The 27,410-nt window shown below is 49.2% G+C and overlaps 1 protein-coding gene across 1 annotated transcript in view; it reads right to left on the bottom strand.

Annotated features, from left to right (window-relative positions):
• Positions 1–27,303, bottom strand: part of lin37 (lin-37 DREAM MuvB core complex component) — a 68,354-nt gene extending 41,051 nt beyond the window's left edge. The window contains exons 1-2 of the mRNA XM_084337038.1: positions 27,270–27,303; positions 27,042–27,122 (exon numbers count right to left, since the gene is read on the bottom strand). Coding sequence (XP_084193164.1) covers positions 27,042–27,075 — 34 coding nt within the window. The 5' untranslated portion in view covers positions 27,076–27,122; positions 27,270–27,303. The remainder of the gene's footprint in view (positions 1–27,041; positions 27,123–27,269) is intronic.
• Positions 27,304–27,410: the final 107 nt, after the last annotated feature.

Here is a 27,410-nt window from a genome sequence, read left to right as displayed (position 1 = left end):
GCACGCTTCCTCCGACACGTGCGGTGACTCTTCTCACCTGGCAGCGAGGGCTCTCATTGGTGAAGTGTAACACGTGGGAGGTCACGCTACCTTCCTCAAGTCCTGCCTCCGCTGAGCAAGCGCCCAGACCTGACCTGTAGGCATCGCTGTCCACAACGCCAGTTTCCCACCCACGGCTTCCCTCCCCCTAACCCAGCCAAACGAGTTAGTATAGCGATCAGCCCAAGCCAAGGCAATGCTGACTCCGGGAGTCGAGACTGCAGCCTCTTGCATTGGTGATGAGCGCAATCTCCGCTAGGCCACCTGACCGCCCCTAAATGTAAGACTTTTTAATACCTTTTATGGCCTTAACACATTCAGTGCCGTTCACGTAGATCTACGGTTCTGTCACTATTTCTTTTATTATCTATATCCATTTATAATTCAGCGGGGCACCTTGTGCATACTGTTCCGAGTGTTTCTAAGCTGGCAGACAGTATTATATCGCCCTCTAGCGCCGGTCTAAACCACATTGCATGCGTGCACCACAAAGGATAATAGTGATGATCTAGCGTTGATTTCAGGAAGATCCGATAATCAGGCGAAAAATTCCGTGTTTATTGAATTACACAAAAATTCTGTTTGTGTCTTTTCCCTTACATTTACATTTACATTTAGTAATTTAGCTGACGCTTTTATCCAAAGCGACTTACAAGTTCTGTACGACAAGCCATCAGGAAGGGCACAACTCTATCAGCTGAGTAACAATGTTCGCCAAAGTGTTGAGTGCTACAGTGTAGGTTAGTTTATTAGGACAAGTGCATGACAGTATGGTTAGTTAGGGTTAGATTTTTATTTTTATTTTTTTTAATTCAGATAATGGTTGAAGAAGTGCGTCTTTAGTCGACGGCGAAAGATTGGACGTGTTTCGGCTGTCCTAACTGGGGTGGGTAGTTCATTCCACCATTGTGGGGCAAGGACTGAGAATAGGCGACTTCTCTTTGATGACCCTCCCGGAGCTTGGATAGGAGTAGGTCTGAGGCGGCCAGAAGAAGCAGAGCGTAGGGGTCTTGAGGGTGTGTAGTTAGAGACCATTGACCGGAGGTAGGCGGGAGCAGTTCCCTTTGCCGCACGGTATGCTAGGTCGAGGGCCTTGAAGCGGATTCGTGCAGCAATGGGGAGCCAGTGCAGGTCCCTAAGAAGTGGGGTGACATGGGCCGACTTCGGTAGGTTTGAGATCAGGCGGGCCGCTGCGTTCTGAATGAGTTGAAGAGGCTTAGTGGCAGTGGCCGGGAGGCCAGCGAGCAGTGCGTTGCAGTAGTCGAGGCGGGAGATGACTGTTGATTGGACGAGGAGTTGGGTGGATTCTTTTGTCAGGAAGGGGCGGATCCTTCTGACGTTGCTCAGGAGGAATCGGCAGGTTCTGGTTGTCGCTGCGATGTGAGCAGAGAAGTTCAACTGGTCGTCGAGGACAACACCAAGGTTCTTGGCGGTCGGGGACGCGGTCACAGCTGCATTCTCGACTGTGATGGAAAGGTCGGTCAGGGGGGAGGATTTGGCCGGCAGGTGGAGCAATTCTGTTTTGCTTAGGTTCAGTTTGAGGTGGTTGGTCGTCATCCAGGCGGAGATGTCGGACAGACAGGCCGAGATCCGCTCAGAGACGTGGATATCTGAGGGAGGGAAGGAGAGGAAGAGTTGAGTATCGTCGGCATAACAGTGGTAGGAGAAGCCATGAGACGTGATAATGTTACCCAGTGATTTAGTGTAGAGGGAGAAGAGAAGGGGTCCTAAAACCGAGCCCTGGGGGACACCCGTCCGCAGGGGGCGGGTGGCCGACAGGGTCCCTCTCCATGACACTTGGTAGGAGCGGTCATTGAGGTATGATGACAACCATGTCAGCGCAGAGCCAGCCACTCCCATTCCTGCGAGGGCCGCGAGGAGGATCTGGTGGTTGACTGTGTCGAAGGCTGCAGATAGATCTAGGAGAATCAGGACAGAGGAGAGGCCTTTCGCTTTTGCTAAGTGAAGTGCCTCTGTGACCGCAATGAGGGCTGTCTCTGTGGAGTGACCAGTTCTGAAGCCTGACTGATTAGGGTCTAGGAGGTCATTCTGTAAGAGATAAGCAGTAAGTTGGTTGGATACAGCACGTTCAAGTGTTTTAGAAAGGAAGGAGAGAAGAGAGACAGGACGGTAGTTGCCTATGACGGTAGGGTTCAGGGATGTTTTTTTTATGAGGGGCGTGACTCTGGCTTGTTTTAGGGAGGTGGGGACCACCCCCGAGTTGAGTGAGGAGTTGATGGTTGCAGTTAGGAATGGGAGGATGTCTGGTGCTATGGTCTGGAGGAGTGGGGAAGGTAGCCGGTCCAGCTGGCATGTAGTCGGACGGTTCGACGTTACCAGTGTCAGGGTCTCGGCTTCTGTAATGGGAGAGAAAGATGACAGAGTGAAGGATGAGGTTCTCGATTCAGCATTTGGAATGGGTGGGGGTTGGGAGAAGGAGCTGCGGATGTTCTCCACTTTTTCCTCAAAGAAGATCGCAAAGTCTTCGGCAGAGAAAGATGATGGAGGGGGGGGTGGGGGGGGAGTGAGGAGGGAGGACATGGTAGCATGCAGTTTGCGAAGATTCTTGGCAGAGGCCTCGATCCTATGGTGAAAGAAAGAAGCTTTGGCATTAGTAATGGTTTTGGAGAATGTTAACAAGAGGTTGTGATATGTGTCGATGTCAGCAGTGAGGCGTGACTTTGATTTGCTCAGAAGAGGCCAGACTATGTTCATATTCAAAACTGTATCAAACGGAAATGTACGGATGAAAAAATAATCTGTTTTTTGCACGTTGAACAGAAGTAGCTCAATGAGACTCAAGGGCGTTATTAGACCCATAGCGATACTATAAAATATAGGTTTAGTTCTACAAACTACAACTACGTTTACATGGGGTTAATGGGCGGCACGGAAGTGGTCACTTCCCGGAAGGGGCGTGGCACTCAATGTGTTAATGGCCTTAATTGAGAATGTAATACGTTCAAGACTTTTGAATACCCTGCAGATACCCTGTGCTACAAAAATTATGGCCCAGGAATAAATTACATTTTCAAAGCAGGTTAACTCACTGGAGGCCAAACCCGAGATAGTCCGGGTTAACTCGCCATGCTCTGGGCGCCAAACCCGAGAAATCTCGGGTTTTAATCGACATTTCTTTTATTAGCGATATCCATTCATTTTTCATCCATCCAGCCTGACGTTATCATTGGGAATGGATCTGAGCTCGCAAAGGGCAAATACCGCCGCCTATCATCTCCCGGATGGTATTGCACATCATTGGATTGGATTGGCTGGGACTGTGCATCAAAAAAAGTCCGGTCCAGGTCTCGGGCATGCAGTATCATTATGACAGATGGACTGAGGACACTCAGAGTAGCGTGGATTATGTGTTTTGGATATATAACGTTGGATCAATAAACCCGATCAATATTTGGAATGGCGATCAGGAATTGGATTAATCTTTTTGCATGACATCAGATGTGAGGTAAGGACTTTATATTACGAATCTTGGGGTAATCAGATGTTCCTTTCACCGCCATCGGAGCGTGTGTGTGTGTGTGTGTGGTTCGCGCCGACCAAAGTATGGAGAAGCGATTTTTCAGACCCACTTCTCTTCGTGCATGAGGACACGTATACTATCGGTAATCTAGCATTTATTTGAAAACGATTCATAAATCAAGCGACAAATGGCACGATTTCTAAGGAAATACATTTAAGCTCGATTTGCTGGAGGTTATTGAGATGACACAGAACGCCCTAGAAATATATTGATATTCATCACTGTATAAAATGGAAATGTATGTATGAAAAAATTATCTGTTTGGTGCATGTTGACTGGAAGCAACTCATTGACGATCACTGTTATTTAGATCTATTGCTATTATATTTTATATGTTTTTTTAAGCACTCGCAATTAAGTCCATTCCTCCATTGGATAAAGCATTGGCACCAAAGGGCCACCAGCAGAGGGCGCTGTTGGCCCTGAATGAGTTAATGCAGAAACATTTGAGCATTCCATTTCAGCCACACACTTTTCTAAAAAAGTGTTCGGATTAGGACTCCACACCAAAGACGGCAGAGGGTTTGTCATTACTGGTGTAACAATTCACCAAATCCATTTATAATATACAAAATGATTTAACTTGTGCGAGCGTCATAGATTCCATAGAGAAGTGGATTTCCTCCTAATCTTCATTAGTGTGCTGTGGTGCACTGGAAGTCCATCCATCCATGTCAGGGCAATTAATTATGCATTTGGATTTGGGGGAGGGGGGGGGGGGGTTGTGACATGTATGTACAATATTGAGAAGAGGTAAATTTGTCACCCTCAAAAAATATAGCTAATATGAAAGACAACCCCTCCCCAAAAGAGGTAAAACTATTTAAATAATAATAAGGGTCAAAACATTAACCAACTGAGCCTTACTGTATTATATTTGTGTCAGCGGGTACCTGAATGTTGTCGTTTCCTTTACATAATTTAGACATTTCCACCATAAGTTGATGCCAAGTCGAGTCACTAAATCTCAAGTCAGTCCCCAGTGTTAGAGTCCAAGTGACCAAAGAAGAGCCTGAGTCGAGTCTGAGTCCCCATTATCCTAGTCAGAGTCAGAGTTATCAAGGTTGAGTCCACTCCACTTTGGCAGTCAAAGAGCTGACATACAAATAAAAACAGGTCTACATTAAACATAAATTACACAGCGGTCACCATTTCAAGGGAGTTCATTTACTTTGTGACACAATAGTCAAACAAATGCAATAGCCATCATTATTACATGGCGTTTTAACATTAGCCAAAATGCTTGATTGTGATTGGTCAATAGCGCTCGGTTGCCCCTGACAGCAGTCAATTATTTCTCGATAATTCACCGCTGTCATGGGCAACGCGCAATAATGGCCGCTGTTCGGGGCAACAGAGCGCTATTGACCAATCACAATCAAGCATTTTGATCGCAGTCACGAAAGCTAAGCATAACCATTATGCACAGCTGCACTACATCAGGTGCAATCAAGTCCACACACCTGCCGGCTGACGGCGATGACAGAGGAGCCACAGAACAACTGCGTCTGCATTTGATCTCGTCTCGTCGATGGTGTAAAATGAATTAGGTATATTGTTAGTAAGATAGCCATGTAATAAGCGGGATAATGTATAGCTATACTCTGTCATTGTCGCAAAATAATTGCCCTTCACTGCGTTTAGAACACCGTGTCGGTCAATTATTTTGCGACAATGACCTTGTAGCTATACTTTATCCCTTACATATCTTATGCCAAATTATTAGGCCCTATTACAAAATAATAATAAAAAATAACTGTATTTATCTATTAACAAGTCAGAGTCAGAGTCTGCACCTTCCCGAGTCCGAATGCAATCAATGCTCAAGTCCGAGTCATCAGTGCTCAAGTCAAGCGGAGTCAGCATTGCCTTGGCCTGATCGCTATACTAACTCGTTTGGCTTGGTTAGGGGGAGGGAAGCCGTGGGTGGGAAACTGGCGTTGTGGACAGCGACGCCTACAGGTCAGGTCTGGGAGCTTGCTCAGCGGAGGCAGGACTTGAGGAAGGCAGCGTGACCTCCCACGCGTTACACTTCACCAATGAGAGCCCTCGCTGCCAGGTGAGAAGAGAGCCACTGGCTGTCGCCGCACGTGTCGGAGGAAGCGTGCGGATATTTCAGGGTTCCCTTGTACCGACCAGTAGGAGAACATGCGCACAACAACCAGGTAGGGGAGGGGGGGGAATTGGCACAACGACTAAATTGGGACGGGGAGAAAACAGAGAAAAATCTGAGAAAGAGAGATACAAAAAAAAGAAGAAAAATCAGTCCAGGACTCGGACTTGAGTACTACAACACTGGTTGTTACAAAGGGTCAGATTAAACCGAATATATATATTTATTACTTGAGATATATTGTATATAGGGATGCCCCGATCACGTTTTTTGCCACCGATACCGATCACCGATCGTCGTGAGCCATATCGGCCGATACCGATCCGATACCGATCGTTTTTGATTAAAAAGAAATTAAAAATTATTTTATATAAAACGTTTTTTTTTTTTTATAAAATATATATATTATATAATTAGACTTGTACTTGTATTATCTGTGAGACATCGCCACCACGCAACAAGTCAAAATGCTCGCTATCTGCAAACAGCTCCACTGTCTGTGTGTACTCTAGTAGCTCCAAAAAGGATTCTCCGGCGCTGCAGCGGGACCCTATTGTATTGGTAACGTTATGCTTTGGTCATTTCACATTCAGCAAGCCCTCAGCTCGAATACGCATTCAATCAATGTTATAAGACATTGATATCAGGAGCTATCTGTAGCTACTGCTAGCCGGCTAGATGACGCTAAGACAACTATTTAGTTCAATCGGACATTTCGTTTTGAACTGTGAAGTAACGTCAGCTGACGCAAGCTAACGCAAGCTAACGGAGATATCAACATGGACTAATAGACTTCCTGGGGCATTTGTTGATATCCGGAGCTATCAGTAGCTAGCCGGCTAAATACCGTTAGACAATGCCAACTAAAAGTGAATAGTTGACTGGGTAATTTTGTTTAAACAGTAACGATAGCTAGGTAGCTAACGTTAGCTCAGGTCGAATGCACTATCTAGACTCAGCAGAGGAGGTCCGCCTCCTCTGTGTTTACAAACTCTACACGGGTACGGGCGGGGCTAGGGAGGAGGAGCAGTTTGCAGGTCCTGTGCGTCTGAGACAAGCGAGTGAGATATCCACTTGATCAGTTTCCGCGATCGGCGAATATGACTAATTATCGGAATTCCCCGATCGCATATTTATACTGATTTATCGGCCGATAACGATCGGTGGCCGATCGATTGGGGGTATCCCTAATTGTATAGTATTTGTATATCGTCTGATATCCCTTGTATATTCTTTGTACATATACACGGAATATCCCTTTACCTAGTACAGGCCAGACCATAATATTCGTTCTCCTATTGGACAGCGACCCCCTAGGCGCCACGGCCATACCCCCAATGTCTAGTTCAAAGTCACCGCTAAGACATGTCTCAACATGCCCAGGTTTGCGCAGTAATACGAGACAGAAATAAGGCTGGTACTAGATTATTCACCTTACGTATAAATACGGCGCAGGTGGATACAGCAGTAATCATCTTAGTAACAAGTTGAAGCCTTCACCACGATACAACGTGCTGTGAAGTGGGCCCGTTTTGCCCCGAAATAGAGCCTTGAGACCACGTGCGAATTGATAGCTGAAGTGTCAAGAGTTTAACGCTGTATCGTCGAGTTCGACCTATTCTATTATTAAGTAATAGTCTATTATGTATAGTGTATCGTGCGGCTACCGTTCTACAGTGACCAGCATTACCAACGTTTCATCGTACCGAGTTAGTGTGCTTATCCAGGCTGGGCGGCCTAACCTTGTGCCGCCATCCGAGGAGCCCTAGACGAGAACCGTGTGGATATGTACACTGGATAACCTACACCGACGACTACAGAGCCCTTTTCGGCTGGATTATATTGCTTTGGTCCTGTGGCTGCTGGAGCAGAGAATCGTCTACCCCCACTACCGTGTGGGATCTACCCTGTGAGGAGCCCCGTCGAGCCCGCCTCTAGGACTCTGAGGCTGGCTAGCTTTCATCCATGCTGCAGTGCATACCGGAGAATAGCTGTTGCTTTGTCTACGGATCAAGGGATTATTGCACCGTCTCCTGTACCTGGAGTCTCCTTATTCCTCGTTGATCCAGACTTTTGCTACCGACAAATCCTCTCCCCCTGCTGGCTTACAACCGGAGGGAACCCCCCTAGTATCTCCAGCTGACCTACGAGTGTACCTTATATAATTCATGCTACAGGCGGTATTAATTATCTCCTTCGTAATATGCTCATGGACTTACGCTCTTGACCTATTCATGCACATTCTTCGCCTTACAAGCGCAACTCTAATTCTCAATAATGTAAGATCATATTGATGCTCTTCTAATAAATATTACAAACAGTACTTTCTTTGTTAAGCCGTGTTATTGTGGGGGTGTTCATCTCATATACATGTGTACTGTATGGCCAGTAGTAATGTACATAACTCAGTAGTGGTTTAATGATACCATACTTATTCAATACAGTCAGGGAATTGTACCCCTCAGTTACAATTGGTCCTTCGAGCCGGATGGTAATTAGCGTAATATTAATATAATATTAATATTGACATGGCCAGCGATGAATCAAATCAAATTTATTTATAGGGCCCGACAACACACGTTAATGTCCCCATGGGCCGTACAGATCTTCTTTAAACAAGTCAAGAAGAAAACATAACAATAAGTCAAGAACAGAACAAGAACACCATAAGGTGCAAACATTTTTAGATGAATGCAAATAAATGAAAGAATGCAAGCACTCCCAGACATACCCCACGCGAAGGTAAGGAAAAACTCACTAAAACCTAACAATAGGGAAAAAAGCTCCACAGGCAGTGTGGAGGAGAGAAACCTTAGAAGGGCCATTCAAGGGGGGATCTCCCTTCTTAGATGTTGGTGATAGTAGTGTTGCAGACGGACAGTTGGTAAGCATGCACTCATGTGTGTGGTGAAACACAGATGAGTGCATGCAATAGCAACTGTACATTTTGAAAAATTAAAGATAGAGCTAATAGCGATAGCAACTGAACATTTTGAAAGATTAAAGATAGAGCTGAACACTCCACAAACGGTTCTCCTAAGCTAGATCGCCCGCAGCGCAGACGGCAGCCACCTCCTTACCTAGAGGACTACGCTGCCAGTCTACTACCTAGCTTTATACAGACGTTAAACGCGGAAAAAGCGGATAGTAAAAGTATGTCAAACCCTACCGACCAGGCGACCCTGCCAGTAGAGACCCTAGTGGGTTCTAACGTAACTGACCAAGCTCACGGGGGGACCAGGAGGGACATGACATGACTTTACCCCCCGACAACGTCAACGGGACAGTCCCCGGAGAGCTCCAGGATAAAGAAAGCGCTCCAGGGACGGAACCCGACCCACTACCAGAAGAGATGCGCACCCAGGAGATGGACCTCCTCGGAGCGCGACAGGAGAACGGATCTCCAACGAGCACTGTCAGAAGCCGATCACCTCCATCAGTGTCTTCCCCCAGCGAGGCGGACAAGATGCTGGCGCAGGCATTTATCGCCACCCTGGCAGCCTCCACTGAACGCGATCGACTCCAAGCACAGACGCTTAGCGAGCACGAACATTCTTCCATGGAACAAGAGCGCCTCCGAGCGCAACACCAAAGTGAGCGCGAACACTCTACCATGGAAAGAGACCGCCTGCAGGCTCAACAACTGAGTGAGCGCGAACAATCTGCAGACCAAAGAGAACGCTTCCACGCGCAACTCCAAGCGCAAGCCCTTAGTGAACGCGAACACTCTGCGACCCAGCGAGAGCGCTTCCAGGCGCAGCAAAGGAGTGAAGACGACCGCATACGCCTGGAGACCAGACGCCTCCAGACGGAAGAGAATATTGAAAGAGACCGCGCCGAAGCCCAGCGCGCCGCCGCCGATGCACAGCGCGAAGCCGCCAATGCACAGCGCGACGCAGCCCAAGCCCAGCGCGAAGCAGAGCGCGACCTCGCTCACATCAAGCGCGAAGCCGAGCGCGACCGATTACAAGCGCAGATAATGGAGCAACTGATTGCCAGGGCGACTCCCCCTCCCTCCGCACGGAGCTCCAGGGCCTCGTCAAGACAAGGGTCTAGGGCACCCTCCCCTACCCGATCAAGCGACCCGGAGCCCGGCCAACAGAAAGAGCCTATACACGTCTCCGAACCCCCTCCCCGACCGGTCCATGCGAGACCCAGCAACAGGGAAGAACCGGCCTACGCCGCAGAGAGACTGAATAGACGATTGCAAGATCTAGAAGACTTAGCAGAGGAAGAAGAAGAGGAAGAGGAGGAAAGTCAAGCCCACCAGCAGCATCGTACTCCACAGGACCAGGAGGTCCAGTACAGCCCAGACTTTACACCCGAGGCCCTGCGTTACAGACCCCCAACCCAACTCAAGGGCGAGTTTGACGCACGACCAGCCCCGAGGAACAGCACCTGGGTACCCGGGCCTTGGTACCCACCAGGTACCAGCCCACAACGACACGTAAGGGGAGACTCGCCTAGGAGGCCTCTCCCCCAACGCTCACCGATGTGCCAGCCATCCATGGCATCGTACCTTGGCACACCGACGTTCCCGGACTTCACACACGAGGACAGAGCACAGTACACAGAGCTACGAATGTGCTTAGAGACAATGATGTCCGATGTCCCCGATGAGACGTACAAGTATGCTATCCTACTCAAGCACCTGAAGGTGCCCAGAGCGCATAATATAGCGCTGGCATATTCCAACTCAAGTACCCCATACACCGCGGCTCTAGTCGCCCTCGACCAACGTTATGGACGTATATGGGACTACGTAATACAAGAGATAAGGAATATTGACCGTCTACCCCCAGCCACAGACAATCGCTCATTGGATGACCTCTCTATCAAGGTACAATCCCTGGTAGGGATGCTGGGGGCACAAAAGGAAAAGGGTAGGCACGAACTGTACGCGAACTCTAATGTTGAGAGGATATTAGAGAAGCTCCCGCCCGCCCGACAAGAGCGCTTCAGGCGGCAAAGAGACCACCGTGATCCCAACGGTCCCGAGCCATCCCTCCTAGACCTGGCCGACTTCCTGGCGAGAGAAGTCAGCAGCCTACGACTGGATACGTTCGTGCGGAGTGTACCAAGCTCCAGAGAGGGACCTAGGAGATCAAACGATAACCGCAGGCTGGTGACCGTCATGCACCAAGCCGAATCAGTACCGCGTAACAAGAACCACAGCACCCCCTCGACGAAAGAGAAGTGGAAGATTGTATGCCAGTACTGCGAAAAGGAACACTGGCTGTCACACTGTGACACGTTCAAGAAGATGACCGCCGATGAGGTGAGTCAATGGATAAAGTCCAACCGCCGCTGTTACCGCTGTGCGCGCAGTCACATGGCAGCCGAGTGCCGCTTAAAGAAGAGGTGTAGTCGGTGTGACGGAGCCCACTTGGACGTTTTACATGACAGTAACAGAAGAAAACCCGCACCCTCAAGCAGCACCAAAGCAAGCGTCATGTACATTGACCCCGCCAGCAGCGGGGGCGCCCGGGTGCTCTTGAAGGTGGTCCGCGTAACATTGAGCTACGAGGACAAGGTCAAGGGTCAGAAAAGACCCTCCTCCTCGCATCCGCTGCGGCCCAGCTGGGGCTGCGGGGGAGCGAAGAAACGATGACGATTCGGACTATAAGAAGAGACCTGAAGACGATCAAAGGTGAGAACGTCTCCTTCACTATCGCAGCAAGCGGGCAGCCAGAGAGACGGTATAGGATCACTAACGCTTTCACCAGCCAAGACATAGGCCTGTCGCGGTACACCTACCCCATCGCCAAGCTGATGGACAAATACGTGCACCTGCGTCAACTACCTATACCGCTCATAGACGGCGCCACCCCGACCCTGCTCATAGGATCCGACCACGCACACCTCATCGTCCCGATGGACCGGGTCCACACTGGGCCCAGAGGCTGTCCAGCAGCAGTCGAGACCCGCCTAGGATGGACACTACAAGGCCCCCTCTCCAGGTCTACCAACCGAACAGCAGCCACTCGCTGCCTCCACTCCAGAGTGACAGAAGAAGACACCGCCCTCTTACAGCACGTCGAGAGGCTATGGACACTAGAGACAATGCCCTTTAAGAACGAAAAGAAACACATTCGTTCCAAGGAAGACATTTACGCCATAGCCCTCCTCGAGCAGGGGACAAAGAGAGTCAAAGTCAACGGAGTGATGAGATACGCAACTCCACTCCTGAGGCGAGAGGGTATGCCTACCTTCCACGCCCCAAAAGAAGCGACGGAGCGGTATCTACTGAACACAGAGCGGCGCCTAGCCAGAGACCCCGCTCAAGCTACTGTGTACCGCGCTGAGATTGACAAGCTAATCACAGCGGGACACATAAAGAGAATTGACATTAAAGAGGCCGATCAGACGACCGAATCATGGTACGTGCCCCACCACAAGGTCCACCACAACGGCAAGGATCGTATTGTGTTTAACTGCAGCTACCAGATCGGATCACAAAATCTGAATAAAGAGCTCTTGCCCGGCCCAACACTCGGCCGCTCTCTACTAGGCGTGTTGCTACGTTTCCGCCAGAACAAGGTGGCCATCAGCGGCGACATCAAAGGGATGTTCCTGCAGGTGCGACTAGTGGAACCCTGCTGCGGTTCTTATGGAGAGAGAGGATCGGGGATGAGCAACCATCCATCTATCAATGGGAAGTCCTCCCTTTCGGAACCACATGCAGCCCATGCTGTGCTACGTTCGCACTGCAAAAACATGTCGCAGAGGACCCAGCAGCTGATGAGGTCCGACAAAGTGTAGAAAAGAGTTTCTACGTGGACAACTGTCTGCAAAGCGTCTCGACGCCAGAAGAGGCCGAGGCCCTCCTACTCAAGCTCCGCGCCTCCCTGATCAAAGGCGGCTTTGATCTCCGGCAGTGGGCCAGCAGCGACCCTCAAGTATTGCGCAGCCTCTCCCCAGAGGACAAGGCAGCAAGCAGCGAGACCTGGATGGCGACCATCCCAGGTGAAGCCCAAGAAATGACATTGGGACTAGTCTGGCGCTTCAAAACAGACTCGCTACATTATAGACACACACCCCTGACCAAGGAGCAGGGAAGGTCGATTTCACTACCGACCACAAGACGGAGTGTATACAGAACACTCGCCAGACAATATGACCCGTTGGGATGTATTCTACCTTACACCACCAGGGCAAAGATGATTGTACGAGCGCTAGGGGACAAGGACCAGGGCTGGGACGACCCCATACCCGACCACCTTGCTTCCACATGGAGAGAGTGGGAGACAGAACTCAGCTCGCTCCCAGGTGTCAACATACGCCGCAGCTACTTCCCACCCACAGTGCGGCTGGAGACGTGTCAGATGGACAGGGGAGGAAATTAGGCCACTTTACTCGCCAATTGCGAGTATTTTTTACGTTTGGCGAGTAATTCATGAAGAGCACTCGCCAGTCTGGCGAGTACTAGTAATTACAAAACAAAACAAAAAAATCATTCTGCAATCTGCTGATTCGCTCACTGACACAAACCGAACTCTGACTCCCCCCTTGATTCCTCCCATTTGCGCCACATAATAATCAGACCATAACCAATGAACATCATCGTTGTACAGATGCGCTCTAAGCTCCTCCAATGAACACTCGTTTTCTAGAAGATGACGCCCATCTAGGGGAAGTGGACATACCACTGCGCGCAGACCTACTAACTCCTGCCACCGGCAGCCGGCTTGACAACGTAGACAAACTTACAAAAACACATGAGTGGATGAAAATAATTGCATGTAGAGTCGTCGCTTTCGGATATCGGTGCGGTCTGACATGGGGGCGAACAACAGCACGCGACGCGTCTCCTTCGAGTCGGATGAGAATGACAGTCAACCAGCATTAGCCGGCTAGCTACCTAGCATGTAACAAGCTACCATAACGCGCATTCAACATAGTGGACGACTATACTGAGCGGCTTTGCTTAAATGCAGCCGAGTGACATTTTATTATTACCGGGTTTCCCAGCATATCACCACTCGCCCATATGCCCTTCACAACGGTGATGTTGTCATATTTGGCATTCAGAACACACCTGCTGAACCCCTAGCGTTGTCGATTCGGTTCCAATGTATTGTCATCTTACAGCACAAGTATTGTTCTTCGTTGATCCAGACTTTTGCTACCGACAAATCCTCTCCCCCTGCTGGCTTACAACCGGAGGGAACCCCCCTAGTATCTCCAGCTGACCTACGAGTGTACCTTATATAATTCTTATGCTACAGGCGGTATTAATTATCTCCTTCGTAATATGCTCATGGACTTACGCTCTTGACCTATTCATGCACATTCTTCGCCTTACAAGCGCAACTCTAATTCTCAATAATGTAAGATCATATTGATGCTCTTCTAATAAATATTACAAACAGTACTTTCTTTGTTAAGCCGTGTTATTGTGGGGGTGTTCATCTCATATACATGTGTACTGTATGGCCAGTAGTAATGTACATAACTCAGTAGTGGTTTAATGATACCATACTTATTCAATACAGTCAGGGAATTGTACCCCTCAGTTACAATTGGTCCTTCGAGCCGGATGGTAATTAGCGTAATATTAATATAATATTAATATTGACATGGCCAGCGATGAATCAAATCAAATTTATTTATAGGGCCCGACAACACACGTTAATGTCCCCATGGGCCGTACAGATCTTCTTTAAACAAGTCAAGAAGAAAACATAACAATAAGTCAAGAACAGAACAAGAACACCATAAGGTGCAAACATTTTTAGATGAATGCAAATAAATGAAAGAATGCAAGCACTCCCAGACATACCCCACGCGAAGGTAAGGAAAAACTCACTAAAACCTAACAATAGGGAAAAAAGCTCCACAGGCAGTGTGGAGGAGAGAAACCTTAGAAGGGCCATTCAAGGGGGGATCTCCCTTCTTAGATGTTGGTGATAGTAGTGTTGCAGACGGACAGTTGGTAAGCATGCACTCATGTGTGTGGTGAAACACAGATGAGTGCATGCAATAGCAACTGTACATTTTGAAAAATTAAAGATAGAGCTAATAGCGATAGCAACTGAACATTTTGAAAGATTAAAGATAGAGCTGAACACTCCACAAACGGTTCTCCTAAGCTAGATCGCCCGCAGCGCAGACGGCAGCCACCTCCTTACCTAGAGGACTACGCTGCCAGTCTACTACCTAGCTTTATACAGACGTTAAACGCGGAAAAAGCGGATAGTAAAAGTATGTCAAACCCTACCGACCAGGCGACCCTGCCAGTAGAGACCCTAGTGGGTTCTAACGTAACTGACCAAGCTCACGGGGGGACCAGGAGGGACATGACATGACTTTACCCCCCGACAACGTCAACGGGACAGTCCCCGGAGAGCTCCAGGATAAAGAAAGCGCTCCAGGGACGGAACCCGACCCACTACCAGAAGAGATGCGCACCCAGGAGATGGACCTCCTCGGAGCGCGACAGGAGAACGGATCTCCAACGAGCACTGTCAGAAGCCGATCACCTCCATCAGTGTCTTCCCCCAGCGAGGCGGACAAGATGCTGGCGCAGGCATTTATCGCCACCCTGGCAGCCTCCACTGAACGCGATCGACTCCAAGCACAGACGCTTAGCGAGCACGAACATTCTTCCATGGAACAAGAGCGCCTCCGAGCGCAACACCAAAGTGAGCGCGAACACTCTACCATGGAAAGAGACCGCCTGCAGGCTCAACAACTGAGTGAGCGCGAACAATCTGCAGACCAAAGAGAACGCTTCCACGCGCAACTCCAAGCGCAAGCCCTTAGTGAACGCGAACACTCTGCGACCCAGCGAGAGCGCTTCCAGGCGCAGCAAAGGAGTGAAGACGACCGCATACGCCTGGAGACCAGACGCCTCCAGACGGAAGAGAATATTGAAAGAGACCGCGCCGAAGCCCAGCGCGCCGCCGCCGATGCACAGCGCGAAGCCGCCAATGCACAGCGCGACGCAGCCCAAGCCCAGCGCGAAGCAGAGCGCGACCTCGCTCACATCAAGCGCGAAGCCGAGCGCGACCGATTACAAGCGCAGATAATGGAGCAACTGATTGCCAGGGCGACTCCCCCTCCCTCCGCACGGAGCTCCAGGGCCTCGTCAAGACAAGGGTCTAGGGCACCCTCCCCTACCCGATCAAGCGACCCGGAGCCCGGCCAACAGAAAGAGCCTATACACGTCTCCGAACCCCCTCCCCGACCGGTCCATGCGAGACCCAGCAACAGGGAAGAACCGGCCTACGCCGCAGAGAGACTGAATAGACGATTGCAAGATCTAGAAGACTTAGCAGAGGAAGAAGAAGAGGAAGAGGAGGAAAGTCAAGCCCACCAGCAGCATCGTACTCCACAGGACCAGGAGGTCCAGTACAGCCCAGACTTTACACCCGAGGCCCTGCGTTACAGACCCCCAACCCAACTCAAGGGCGAGTTTGACGCACGACCAGCCCCGAGGAACAGCACCTGGGTACCCGGGCCTTGGTACCCACCAGGTACCAGCCCACAACGACACGTAAGGGGAGACTCGCCTAGGAGGCCTCTCCCCCAACGCTCACCGATGTGCCAGCCATCCATGGCATCGTACCTTGGCACACCGACGTTCCCGGACTTCACACACGAGGACAGAGCACAGTACACAGAGCTACGAATGTGCTTAGAGACAATGATGTCCGATGTCCCCGATGAGACGTACAAGTATGCTATCCTACTCAAGCACCTGAAGGTGCCCAGAGCGCATAATATAGCGCTGGCATATTCCAACTCAAGTACCCCATACACCGCGGCTCTAGTCGCCCTCGACCAACGTTATGGACGTATATGGGACTACGTAATACAAGAGATAAGGAATATTGACCGTCTACCCCCAGCCACAGACAATCGCTCATTGGATGACCTCTCTATCAAGGTACAATCCCTGGTAGGGATGCTGGGGGCACAAAAGGAAAAGGGTAGGCACGAACTGTACGCGAACTCTAATGTTGAGAGGATATTAGAGAAGCTCCCGCCCGCCCGACAAGAGCGCTTCAGGCGGCAAAGAGACCACCGTGATCCCAACGGTCCCGAGCCATCCCTCCTAGACCTGGCCGACTTCCTGGCGAGAGAAGTCAGCAGCCTACGACTGGATACGTTCGTGCGGAGTGTACCAAGCTCCAGAGAGGGACCTAGGAGATCAAACGATAACCGCAGGCTGGTGACCGTCATGCACCAAGCCGAATCAGTACCGCGTAACAAGAACCACAGCACCCCCTCGACGAAAGAGAAGTGGAAGATTGTATGCCAGTACTGCGAAAAGGAACACTGGCTGTCACACTGTGACACGTTCAAGAAGATGACCGCCGATGAGGTGAGTCAATGGATAAAGTCCAACCGCCGCTGTTACCGCTGTGCGCGCAGTCACATGGCAGCCGAGTGCCGCTTAAAGAAGAGGTGTAGTCGGTGTGACGGAGCCCACTTGGACGTTTTACATGACAGTAACAGAAGAAAACCCGCACCCTCAAGCAGCACCAAAGCAAGCGTCATGTACATTGACCCCGCCAGCAGCGGGGGCGCCCGGGTGCTCTTGAAGGTGGTCCGCGTAACATTGAGCTACGAGGACAAGGTCAAGGGTCAGAAAAGACCCTCCTCCTCGCATCCGCTGCGGCCCAGCTGGGGCTGCGGGGGAGCGAAGAAACGATGACGATTCGGACTATAAGAAGAGACCTGAAGACGATCAAAGGTGAGAACGTCTCCTTCACTATCGCAGCAAGCGGGCAGCCAGAGAGACGGTATAGGATCACTAACGCTTTCACCAGCCAAGACATAGGCCTGTCGCGGTACACCTACCCCATCGCCAAGCTGATGGACAAATACGTGCACCTGCGTCAACTACCTATACCGCTCATAGACGGCGCCACCCCGACCCTGCTCATAGGATCCGACCACGCACACCTCATCGTCCCGATGGACCGGGTCCACACTGGGCCCAGAGGCTGTCCAGCAGCAGTCGAGACCCGCCTAGGATGGACACTACAAGGCCCCCTCTCCAGGTCTACCAACCGAACAGCAGCCACTCGCTGCCTCCACTCCAGAGTGACAGAAGAAGACACCGCCCTCTTACAGCACGTCGAGAGGCTATGGACACTAGAGACAATGCCCTTTAAGAACGAAAAGAAACACATTCGTTCCAAGGAAGACATTTACGCCATAGCCCTCCTCGAGCAGGGGACAAAGAGAGTCAAAGTCAACGGAGTGATGAGATACGCAACTCCACTCCTGAGGCGAGAGGGTATGCCTACCTTCCACGCCCCAAAAGAAGCGACGGAGCGGTATCTACTGAACACAGAGCGGCGCCTAGCCAGAGACCCCGCTCAAGCTACTGTGTACCGCGCTGAGATTGACAAGCTAATCACAGCGGGACACATAAAGAGAATTGACATTAAAGAGGCCGATCAGACGACCGAATCATGGTACGTGCCCCACCACAAGGTCCACCACAACGGCAAGGATCGTATTGTGTTTAACTGCAGCTACCAGATCGGATCACAAAATCTGAATAAAGAGCTCTTGCCCGGCCCAACACTCGGCCGCTCTCTACTAGGCGTGTTGCTACGTTTCCGCCAGAACAAGGTGGCCATCAGCGGCGACATCAAAGGGATGTTCCTGCAGGTGCGACTAGTGGAACCCTGCTGCGGTTCTTATGGAGAGAGAGGATCGGGGATGAGCAACCATCCATCTATCAATGGGAAGTCCTCCCTTTCGGAACCACATGCAGCCCATGCTGTGCTACGTTCGCACTGCAAAAACATGTCGCAGAGGACCCAGCAGCTGATGAGGTCCGACAAAGTGTAGAAAAGAGTTTCTACGTGGACAACTGTCTGCAAAGCGTCTCGACGCCAGAAGAGGCCGAGGCCCTCCTACTCAAGCTCCGCGCCTCCCTGATCAAAGGCGGCTTTGATCTCCGGCAGTGGGCCAGCAGCGACCCTCAAGTATTGCGCAGCCTCTCCCCAGAGGACAAGGCAGCAAGCAGCGAGACCTGGATGGCGACCATCCCAGGTGAAGCCCAAGAAATGACATTGGGACTAGTCTGGCGCTTCAAAACAGACTCGCTACATTATAGACACACACCCCTGACCAAGGAGCAGGGAAGGTCGATTTCACTACCGACCACAAGACGGAGTGTATACAGAACACTCGCCAGACAATATGACCCGTTGGGATGTATTCTACCTTACACCACCAGGGCAAAGATGATTGTACGAGCGCTAGGGGACAAGGACCAGGGCTGGGACGACCCCATACCCGACCACCTTGCTTCCACATGGAGAGAGTGGGAGACAGAACTCAGCTCGCTCCCAGGTGTCAACATACGCCGCAGCTACTTCCCACCCACAGTGCGGCTGGAGACGTGTCAGATGGACAGGGGAGGAAATTAGGCCACTTTACTCGCCAATTGCGAGTATTTTTTACGTTTGGCGAGTAATTCATGAAGAGCACTCGCCAGTCTGGCGAGTACTAGTAATTACAAAACAAAACAAAAAAATCATTCTGCAATCTGCTGATTCGCTCACTGACACAAACCGAACTCTGACTCCCCCCTTGATTCCTCCCATTTGCGCCACATAATAATCAGACCATAACCAATGAACATCATCGTTGTACAGATGCGCTCTAAGCTCCTCCAATGAACACTCGTTTTCTAGAAGATGACGCCCATCTAGGGGAAGTGGACATACCACTGCGCGCAGACCTACTAACTCCTGCCACCGGCAGCCGGCTTGACAACGTAGACAAACTTACAAAAACACATGAGTGGATGAAAATAATTGCATGTAGAGTCGTCGCTTTCGGATATCGGTGCGGTCTGACATGGGGGCGAACAACAGCACGCGACGCGTCTCCTTCGAGTCGGATGAGAATGACAGTCAACCAGCATTAGCCGGCTAGCTACCTAGCATGTAACAAGCTACCATAACGCGCATTCAACATAGTGGACGACTATACTGAGCGGCTTTGCTTAAATGCAGCCGAGTGACATTTTATTATTACCGGGTTTCCCAGCATATCACCACTCGCCCATATGCCCTTCACAACGGTGATGTTGTCATATTTGGCATTCAGAACACACCTGCTGAACCCCTAGCGTTGTCGATTCGGTTCCAATGTATTGTCATCTTACAGCACAAGTACAGTACAACCAGAATACATTTGGCATACAACCAGAGTGCAAATGTAACAAGTCAAGTTCAAGTTGTTTTATTTAGCTATTACATTACAGTGAAATGCTTGGTTCTTTCACTGCCCAACCCAGTATTGATTGATTGATTGAAAACTTTATTAACAGATTGCAGAATGGGTACAATACAGTACAGCTCAATACACACAATTGTTAAGGGGATGCAGACCAGAGAAGGACTTTAGTCTTGTTTACATCAGGGTCCCCCATTTCAGTCCTGTTTGCTTAATGCCTTGTCCACTTCCTCCACACTCCAATATGTTATGATGAATTAAAAATGGGGGACCCTGATGTAAACAAGACGAAAGTCTTTCTCTGGTCTGCATCCCCTTAACAATTGTATGTATTGAACTGTACTGTACCCATTCTGCAATCTGTTAAGAAACTTTTCAATCAATCAATCCCTTCAACCCTGCTCCTGTCAAACCTGCTCTTTCCATTCCCTCCATCATGTCCCCCCTTTCTGATGAATATTTCCTGCACTTAAGAGTCAGACACACATTCCTAGTAGTTGAGCTGTGATGAATGAAAACTTTATTTAACAGATTGCAGAATGGGTACAGTACAGTACGGCTCAATACATGCAATTGTTAAGGGGATGCAGACCAGAGAAAGACTTTCGTCTTGTTTACATCAGGGTCCCCCATTTTCAATTCATTTTCAATTCATCATTCAGTATAACCTAGACCAGCCCAACCCAGCATCTTTCACTGCCCAGTTCAGCCCAACCCAGTCCAGAATAGTTCCCTCTTTCATGTTAATATGTGATTTAATGATGTAATATTTTGAAGAGTAGAGACAGTGTGATTAATTTACTATGATTGAAAATCAATTTAGACGAAGACGTACAAAGAAGTAATTATCACAATTAGCGATTTTTTTTGTCTGGTAAAAAATCTATTTGGCTGGTAAAAAAAATCAGATACCCGCCAGTTGGCTGGTAAGCCAAAAAGTTAGTTTCCTCCCCTGCAGATGGACCTGCACGTCTTCAGCGACGCCTCCGAAGTAGCCTACGGTTCGGTGGCCTACTTGCGGGCCCGAGAGGAGGGAGGAGAAATACATACTGCCTTCATCCTGGCTCGTTCAAGAATAGCCCCCCGCAAGCAACAATCGATCCCGCGTCTAGAGCTCTGCGCAGCCCTAGTAGGAGCGCAACTCGCCACGTTAATCCAACGTGAACTCACCATCCCGGTGCAAAGAACAATCCTGTGGTCAGACTCCATGACCGTACTCAAATGGATCCAGTCCGATTCGTGTAGATACAAGGTCTTCGTGGGAGTCAGAATCACAGAGATCCAAGATTTAACAGAAGCAGCATGCTGGAGGTACGTGGACACAAAACAGAACCCAGCAGACGTCATCACATGGGGAATGTCCCTGGATGACCTCACACGTCACAATCTCTATAGTGGCGGTCCCGAGTTCCTCAAGCTCCCGGAAGAAGAGTGGCCTACACCCACCCCACGGGAGGCTAGTAAAGAGGCAGAGATGAAGAAATCTATGTTCTGTGGGTTGACACACACACCAGTCCCCACAGATCCCAACATAGACGACTGCCCCACCCTTGAGATTGCGCAGTTAAAGACATTCCTGTGGCACCACCCTGAGGTTCCCTCCACTACTGACATTAATGCAGCTAACTACGAAGAAGCAGAACTCCTTCTGCTACAGCGAGCCCAAAGAGACTTGTTCCCCGACGAGCTAGACCAGGGGTCGGCAATTAGGTTTTGCCGCGGGCCAGATTTTCCCCAAGCCGTTGCTTCGCGGGCCAGGATCAAAAACAATGGCTAATTTAATATACTGATATTGAAAAAAGACAAACGTTTTTCTCTGGTCTGCATCCCCCCAACAACCGTGTGCACTGCGCCGCACTGCACTGCACCCACTCTGCAATCCGCCAAACAAAGTTCTCACTCATCCATTCATTCATGAACAGCTCTCAGCTGTTGCAGATCAGCTTAACAATTGTGTGTATTGCGCCGTACTGTATTGTACCCATTCTGCAATCTGTTAAATAAAGTTTTCATTCATTCATTCATGAACAGCTCTCAGCTGTTGCAGATCAGCTTAACAATTGTGTGTATTGCGCCGTACTGTATTGTACCCATTCTGCAATCTGTTAAATAAAGTTTTCATTCATTCATTCATGAACAGCAGATCAGCTGTTGCAGATCACCGCGGCGGGTGATGAACAGATCAGAAGACAGAATGCATGAAAACACGACTCACCATACCTTGTTTGTTGTTCAGTCCTCCAAAATCCCTGCTAATGTTTGAAACATGTCACATATCCACTCGCCGCCCTCCAATTCCAGATTGGCGTTGAATGCAGCTACTTTATCTGCCAACTTGAACACAGTTGTAATAACAACCATTTCCTCGTTGTTGTTGTCGCCACATATTATGCAGAGAGGACGTCGGCTCGGCACGCAAGAATCACCGACCTGTTGCAATAAACCCGTATTTTAAGTATGGCTCCTATTTATTAAAAGAAGCGTTATATTTCCCTGTTGCATTTCCCTATCCAAAGATGTTAGTTTTGTTTTTTAACACATTTTGTTACTCGCTCCATCTCGAACGCGGAAGTGAAAGTTCGTTAGGGACTATTCCATTGGTTCTCCCAGTCCACGTGACCATTTCTAGCATTTCAATTGGCTATAGTGCTATTGATGACTACCGGTAGATAGATACAGCTTCACAATAAAAGACACCCTGGCGTCCCGAGTGAATATTTCCTGCGCGTAAAATAAATATCATATTCTCAAAATAATCTGACGGGCCAGAAATTATTGCTGGCGGGCCAATGTCGGCCCGCGGGCCGCCTATTGCCGATCCCTGAGCTAGACTGTCTGCAGGGATCAAAGCCAGTCCCGTCAGACAGCAGACTGCTCCACTTGGCCCCTGAGAGCGACGCCCATAATCTCATCAGAGTGGGTGGTCGTCTGAGAAGGGCCCCAGACTTAACGGATGACGTCAAGTTCCCGATAGTACTAAACAGCCGACACAAGGTCACAGAGCTCATCATAAAGAAATACGACGAAGACGTGCACCACGCCGGGGCAGAGAGAGTCTTCGCTGAGATCAGACGTCGCTATTGGATACTGCAAGGAAGAGAAGCAGTACGACGCTTCCAGCGGACCTGTCTAGACTGTCGCAAGTGGCGAGCACAGCCCACTGAGTATACCCAGGATGGCTGACCTACCCCCGTCGCCTCCGACTCGGCGACAAGCCCTTTCACTCCACCGGTATGGACTGTTTCGGCCCGCTGTATGTGAAGAAAGGAAGAGGGACGGAGAAGCGGTGGGGTATTGTATTCAAATGCATGACCACCCGAGCGATACACATAGAACTCCTTCCAACCACGAGTACGGACTCATTCCTTATGGCCTTCCGGAGATTCACATCGCGGAAAGGAAAACCGTCTATATTATTGTCTGATCACGGGACAAACTTCAAAGGCGGAGAAAGAGAGCTGAGAGAGAGCTTCCAAGCTATGGGCCCAGAACTTAAGACCCACCTCGCTCCCTCTCAGATTGATTTCCAGTTTAACCCCCCGAATGCCCCTCACTTCGGGGGAACTTGGGAACGAGAAGTACGTTCAATAAAGACAGCCCTGTACGCCGTGCTTGGGGCCCAGACCGTGGCGGAAGAAGTCCTCACGACAGTCCTCACGGAGATCGAGGGAGTATTGAACTCAAAGCCCCTCGGTTACGTCTCAAGTGATGTAGCAGATGTCGACCCAGTCACCCCCAACACTCTCTTGATGGGGCGGCTGGACCCCGCGCTCCCACAGACAGTGTACAGACCTGAAGAAGCGAACGGCCGAAGAATGTGGAGATACAGTCAAGTATTGGCTGACAAGTTTTGGAACAGTTTCCTCCTCCACTATCTACCGTCTCTACAGACCCGCCAGAAATGGGTAAAAGAAAGAGACAATTTGACGGAGGGCACAGTCGTCATGATTATCGACCAGTCACTACCCCGAGCTATGTGGCTGGCCGGCCGCGTAAGCAAAATGATCACTGGTGCCGACGGAAAGGTCAGAGCGGCAGAAGTGCTCGTCCAGGGGCGGACATACACCCGACCCGTGGAGAGGCTGATAGAGTTGCCAAGGCTCCCCGACTCTCTTAATGACGACCATGACCCCCTGACTTTGTGAATTGCCCTACTTCTCACAACGGACATTGAGTAGTGGACAGTGCGGTTAATCTGTCTCTGCTTATCTAATTAGGTGCGGACTAATTAGGAGGCGGCTGTTACAAAGGGTCAGATTAAACCGAATATATATATTTATTACTTGAGATATATTGTATAGTATTTGTATATCGTCTGATATCCCTTGTATATTCTTTGTACATATACACGGAATATCCCTTTACCTAGTACAGGCCAGACCATAATATTCGTTCTCCTATTGGACAGCGACCCCCTAGGCGCCACGGCCATACCCCCAATGTCTAGTTCAAAGTCACCGCTAAGACATGTCTCAACATGCCCAGGTTTGCGCAGTAATACGAGACAGAAATAAGGCTGGTACTAGATTATTCACCTTACGTATAAATATGGCGCAGGTGGATACAGCAGTAATCATCTTAGTAACAAGTTGAAGCCTTCACCACGATACAACGTGCTGTGAAGTGGGCCCGTTTTGCCCCGAAATAGAGCCTTGAGACCGCGTGCGAATTGATAGCTGAAGTGTCAGAGTTTAACGCTGTGTCGTCGAGTTCGACCTATTCTATTATTAAGTAATAGTCTATTATGTATAGTGCGGCTACCGTTCTACAGTGACCAGCATTACCAACGTTTCATCGTACCGAGTTAGTGTGCTTATCCAGGCTGGGCGGCCTAACCTTGTGCCGCCATCCGAGGAGCCCTAGACGAGAACCGTGTGGATAGGCCTGCCACGATAACAAATTTTGCTGGGCGATTAATTGCCCCCGAAAATATCGCGATAAGCGATATTATTGCGACCGGTTAGAGAATTTTTTTTTTATTTCCCAAAACTTTTATTTTGAAGCCCACCGCTCCGTCTTTTCCGGTGTTTTAGACTTTTATTTTGAAGCCCACCGACCGGACCGGAAGTATTGTTGTTATTATCCTAGCTTGCTGATGCTGCTGGTGGACTGGGGCCAGCTAACGTTAGCTTGCTGATGCTACTACTACTTCGACATGCTGCTAATGGGCTGGGGCCAGCTAACGTTAGCTTGCTGATGCTGCTGGTAGATCGACATGCTGCTAGTGGACTGGGGCCAGCTAACGTTAGCTTGCTGATGCTACTAGTAGATCGACTAAATGTTGAGATTGTTGGTGAACAACTAACTTTAAGTTAGTTTTAACGTTAGCTACTAACGTTAAAACGCTAACGTTACACTACAAATAACGCTACTTGGTTAAAAGGAGCAACACTATTGAGAAATGTAGTTAAGCTATGTGGTGTTGCCCCACGGAGCTCCTGTGCTGTGCTCTCTGCTCTGTAGTAAAGCCAGCGGCCCGCCTCCCAACACGGACAGTGACTGACAAGGGGCACTGGTTCCGCCTCATTAAAACAAACGCGCAAATAGCAATTAATCGCGCCCGTCAAAATCATTGCATTAATTTTAATTATCGCGGCAATTAATCGATTTATTGCTTATCGCGGCAGGCCTACGTGTGGATATGTACACTGGATAACCTACACCGACGACTACAGAGCCCTTTTCGGCTGGATTATATTGCTTTGGTCCTGTGGCTGCTGGAGCAGAGAATCGTCTACCCCCACTACCGTGTGGGATCTACCCTGTGAGGAGCCCCGTCGAGCCCGCCTCTAGGACTCTGAGGCTGGCTAGCTTTCATCCATGCTGCAGTGCATACCGGAGAATAGCTGTTGCTTTGTCTACGGATCAAGGGATTATTGCACCGTCTCCTGTACCTGGAGTCTCCTTATTCCTCGTTGATCCAGACTTTTGCTACCAACAAATCCTCTCCCCCTGCTGGCTTACAACCGGAGGGAACCCCCCTAGTATCTCCAGCTGACCTACGAGTGTACCTTATATAATTCTTATGCTACAGGTGGTATTAATTATCTCCTTCGTAATATGCTCATGGACTTACGCTCTTGACCTATTCATGCACATTCTTCGCCTTACAAGCGCAACTCTAATTCTCAATAATGTAAGATCATATTGATGCTCTTCTAATAAATATTACAAACAGTACTTTCTTTGTTAAGCCGTGTTATTGTGGGGGTGTTCATCTCATATACATGTGTACTGTATGGCCAGTAGTAATGTACATAACTCAGTAGTGGTTTAATGATACCATACTTATTCAATACAGTCAGGGAATTGTACCCCTCAGTTACACTGGTTGATGCAGAAAAGGCACAAATTGGTGCATAAAAGTACACCACAATGCAGGAAGTGTTTCACGCTCAAATTCTCAAGGGGGAGGAGGACCCCCACTTAAAATGTACCCCCCAATGTTGAAATAAAACCTACGCCCTTGCACGGCACAATTACAACTCATCATTTCAAATACTTGTGCAGTAGCTATATGGAAGGATTCCGTTTCCCCCTCCTTGGTGGCAATGCCAACAGGAAATTAAGTAACACAGAAGGGGACACATAATATTCGATCAAATGTACATGGGATACACGAGGTTGCAGTGCAATCTGTACAAATGGGTTGAGATATCAGCTTGTCCAACGTTATCCAGTGTACAGTGTCCCCCACCCACCCCTCCTACCTAACCCCCCCACCCAACCACCTCCAATGTACAGTCCCCCCCCCCCACCTACCCAATCTCCTCCAATGTACAGTTTCTACGTCAAATGTATATACTCTCTTTTCTAGACTCTTTTTGTATCACAAACAGTACTGTATTTGCAAATCTGGTATGTCATAAATGTATAGATGTAGCAGTACTAGCTATCTGTAAGTCGTGTATGTCATAATATGTTATGATGAATTGAAAATGGGGGACCTTGATGTAAACAAGACAAAAGTCTTTCTCTGGTCTGCATCCCCTTAACAATTGTGTATTGAGCTGTACTGTTAATCTGTTAATAAAGTTTTCAAGCAATCAATCAATCCAAAAAGTTAGTCAGTGTATCACCACCCCAATATTACATAGCATAGCTATAAGTTATACCGTTATTTCTACAGTTTCTCACCTGGCCTTTCGGTCTTGATCTTGACGTGATGCATATTCGCTGTGGCGTTAACGTTACTACTGTGTTCGCCTGAGCTCCTTGCTGGAAAGAAAGACAGTGAGTTTAATAAGACCCCCAACGGTAGCAGCTAACATACTAGTTAGTTACCATACAACAGTTTATTGTAAGTTGACTGGATACAAAAAGCTAGCTAGCCTTCAAGTAACCGTTTTGTTAATAGTTGTTTACCTTGCTAGCTTCCGACTAGTTCGCTTGACCCGCCTTGTTTTTTAGACTTTCCTCTTCCGCGCGCTGCCGGGTTCCTATCTACTGATTGGTTTAAATTGATGTCAGTCATTTGAAGCCCCGCAGTTGCTTATTGGCGTGTAG

Source organism: Notolepis coatsorum, assembly GCF_963971535.1.
Source record: "Notolepis coatsorum genome assembly, chromosome: 19".
In the NCBI taxonomy this organism is placed as follows: domain Eukaryota; kingdom Metazoa; phylum Chordata; class Actinopteri; order Aulopiformes; family Paralepididae; genus Notolepis; species Notolepis coatsorum.
The sequence above is the reverse complement of the archived record's forward strand: the minus strand, read 5'-3'. Positions and strand labels throughout refer to the sequence as shown.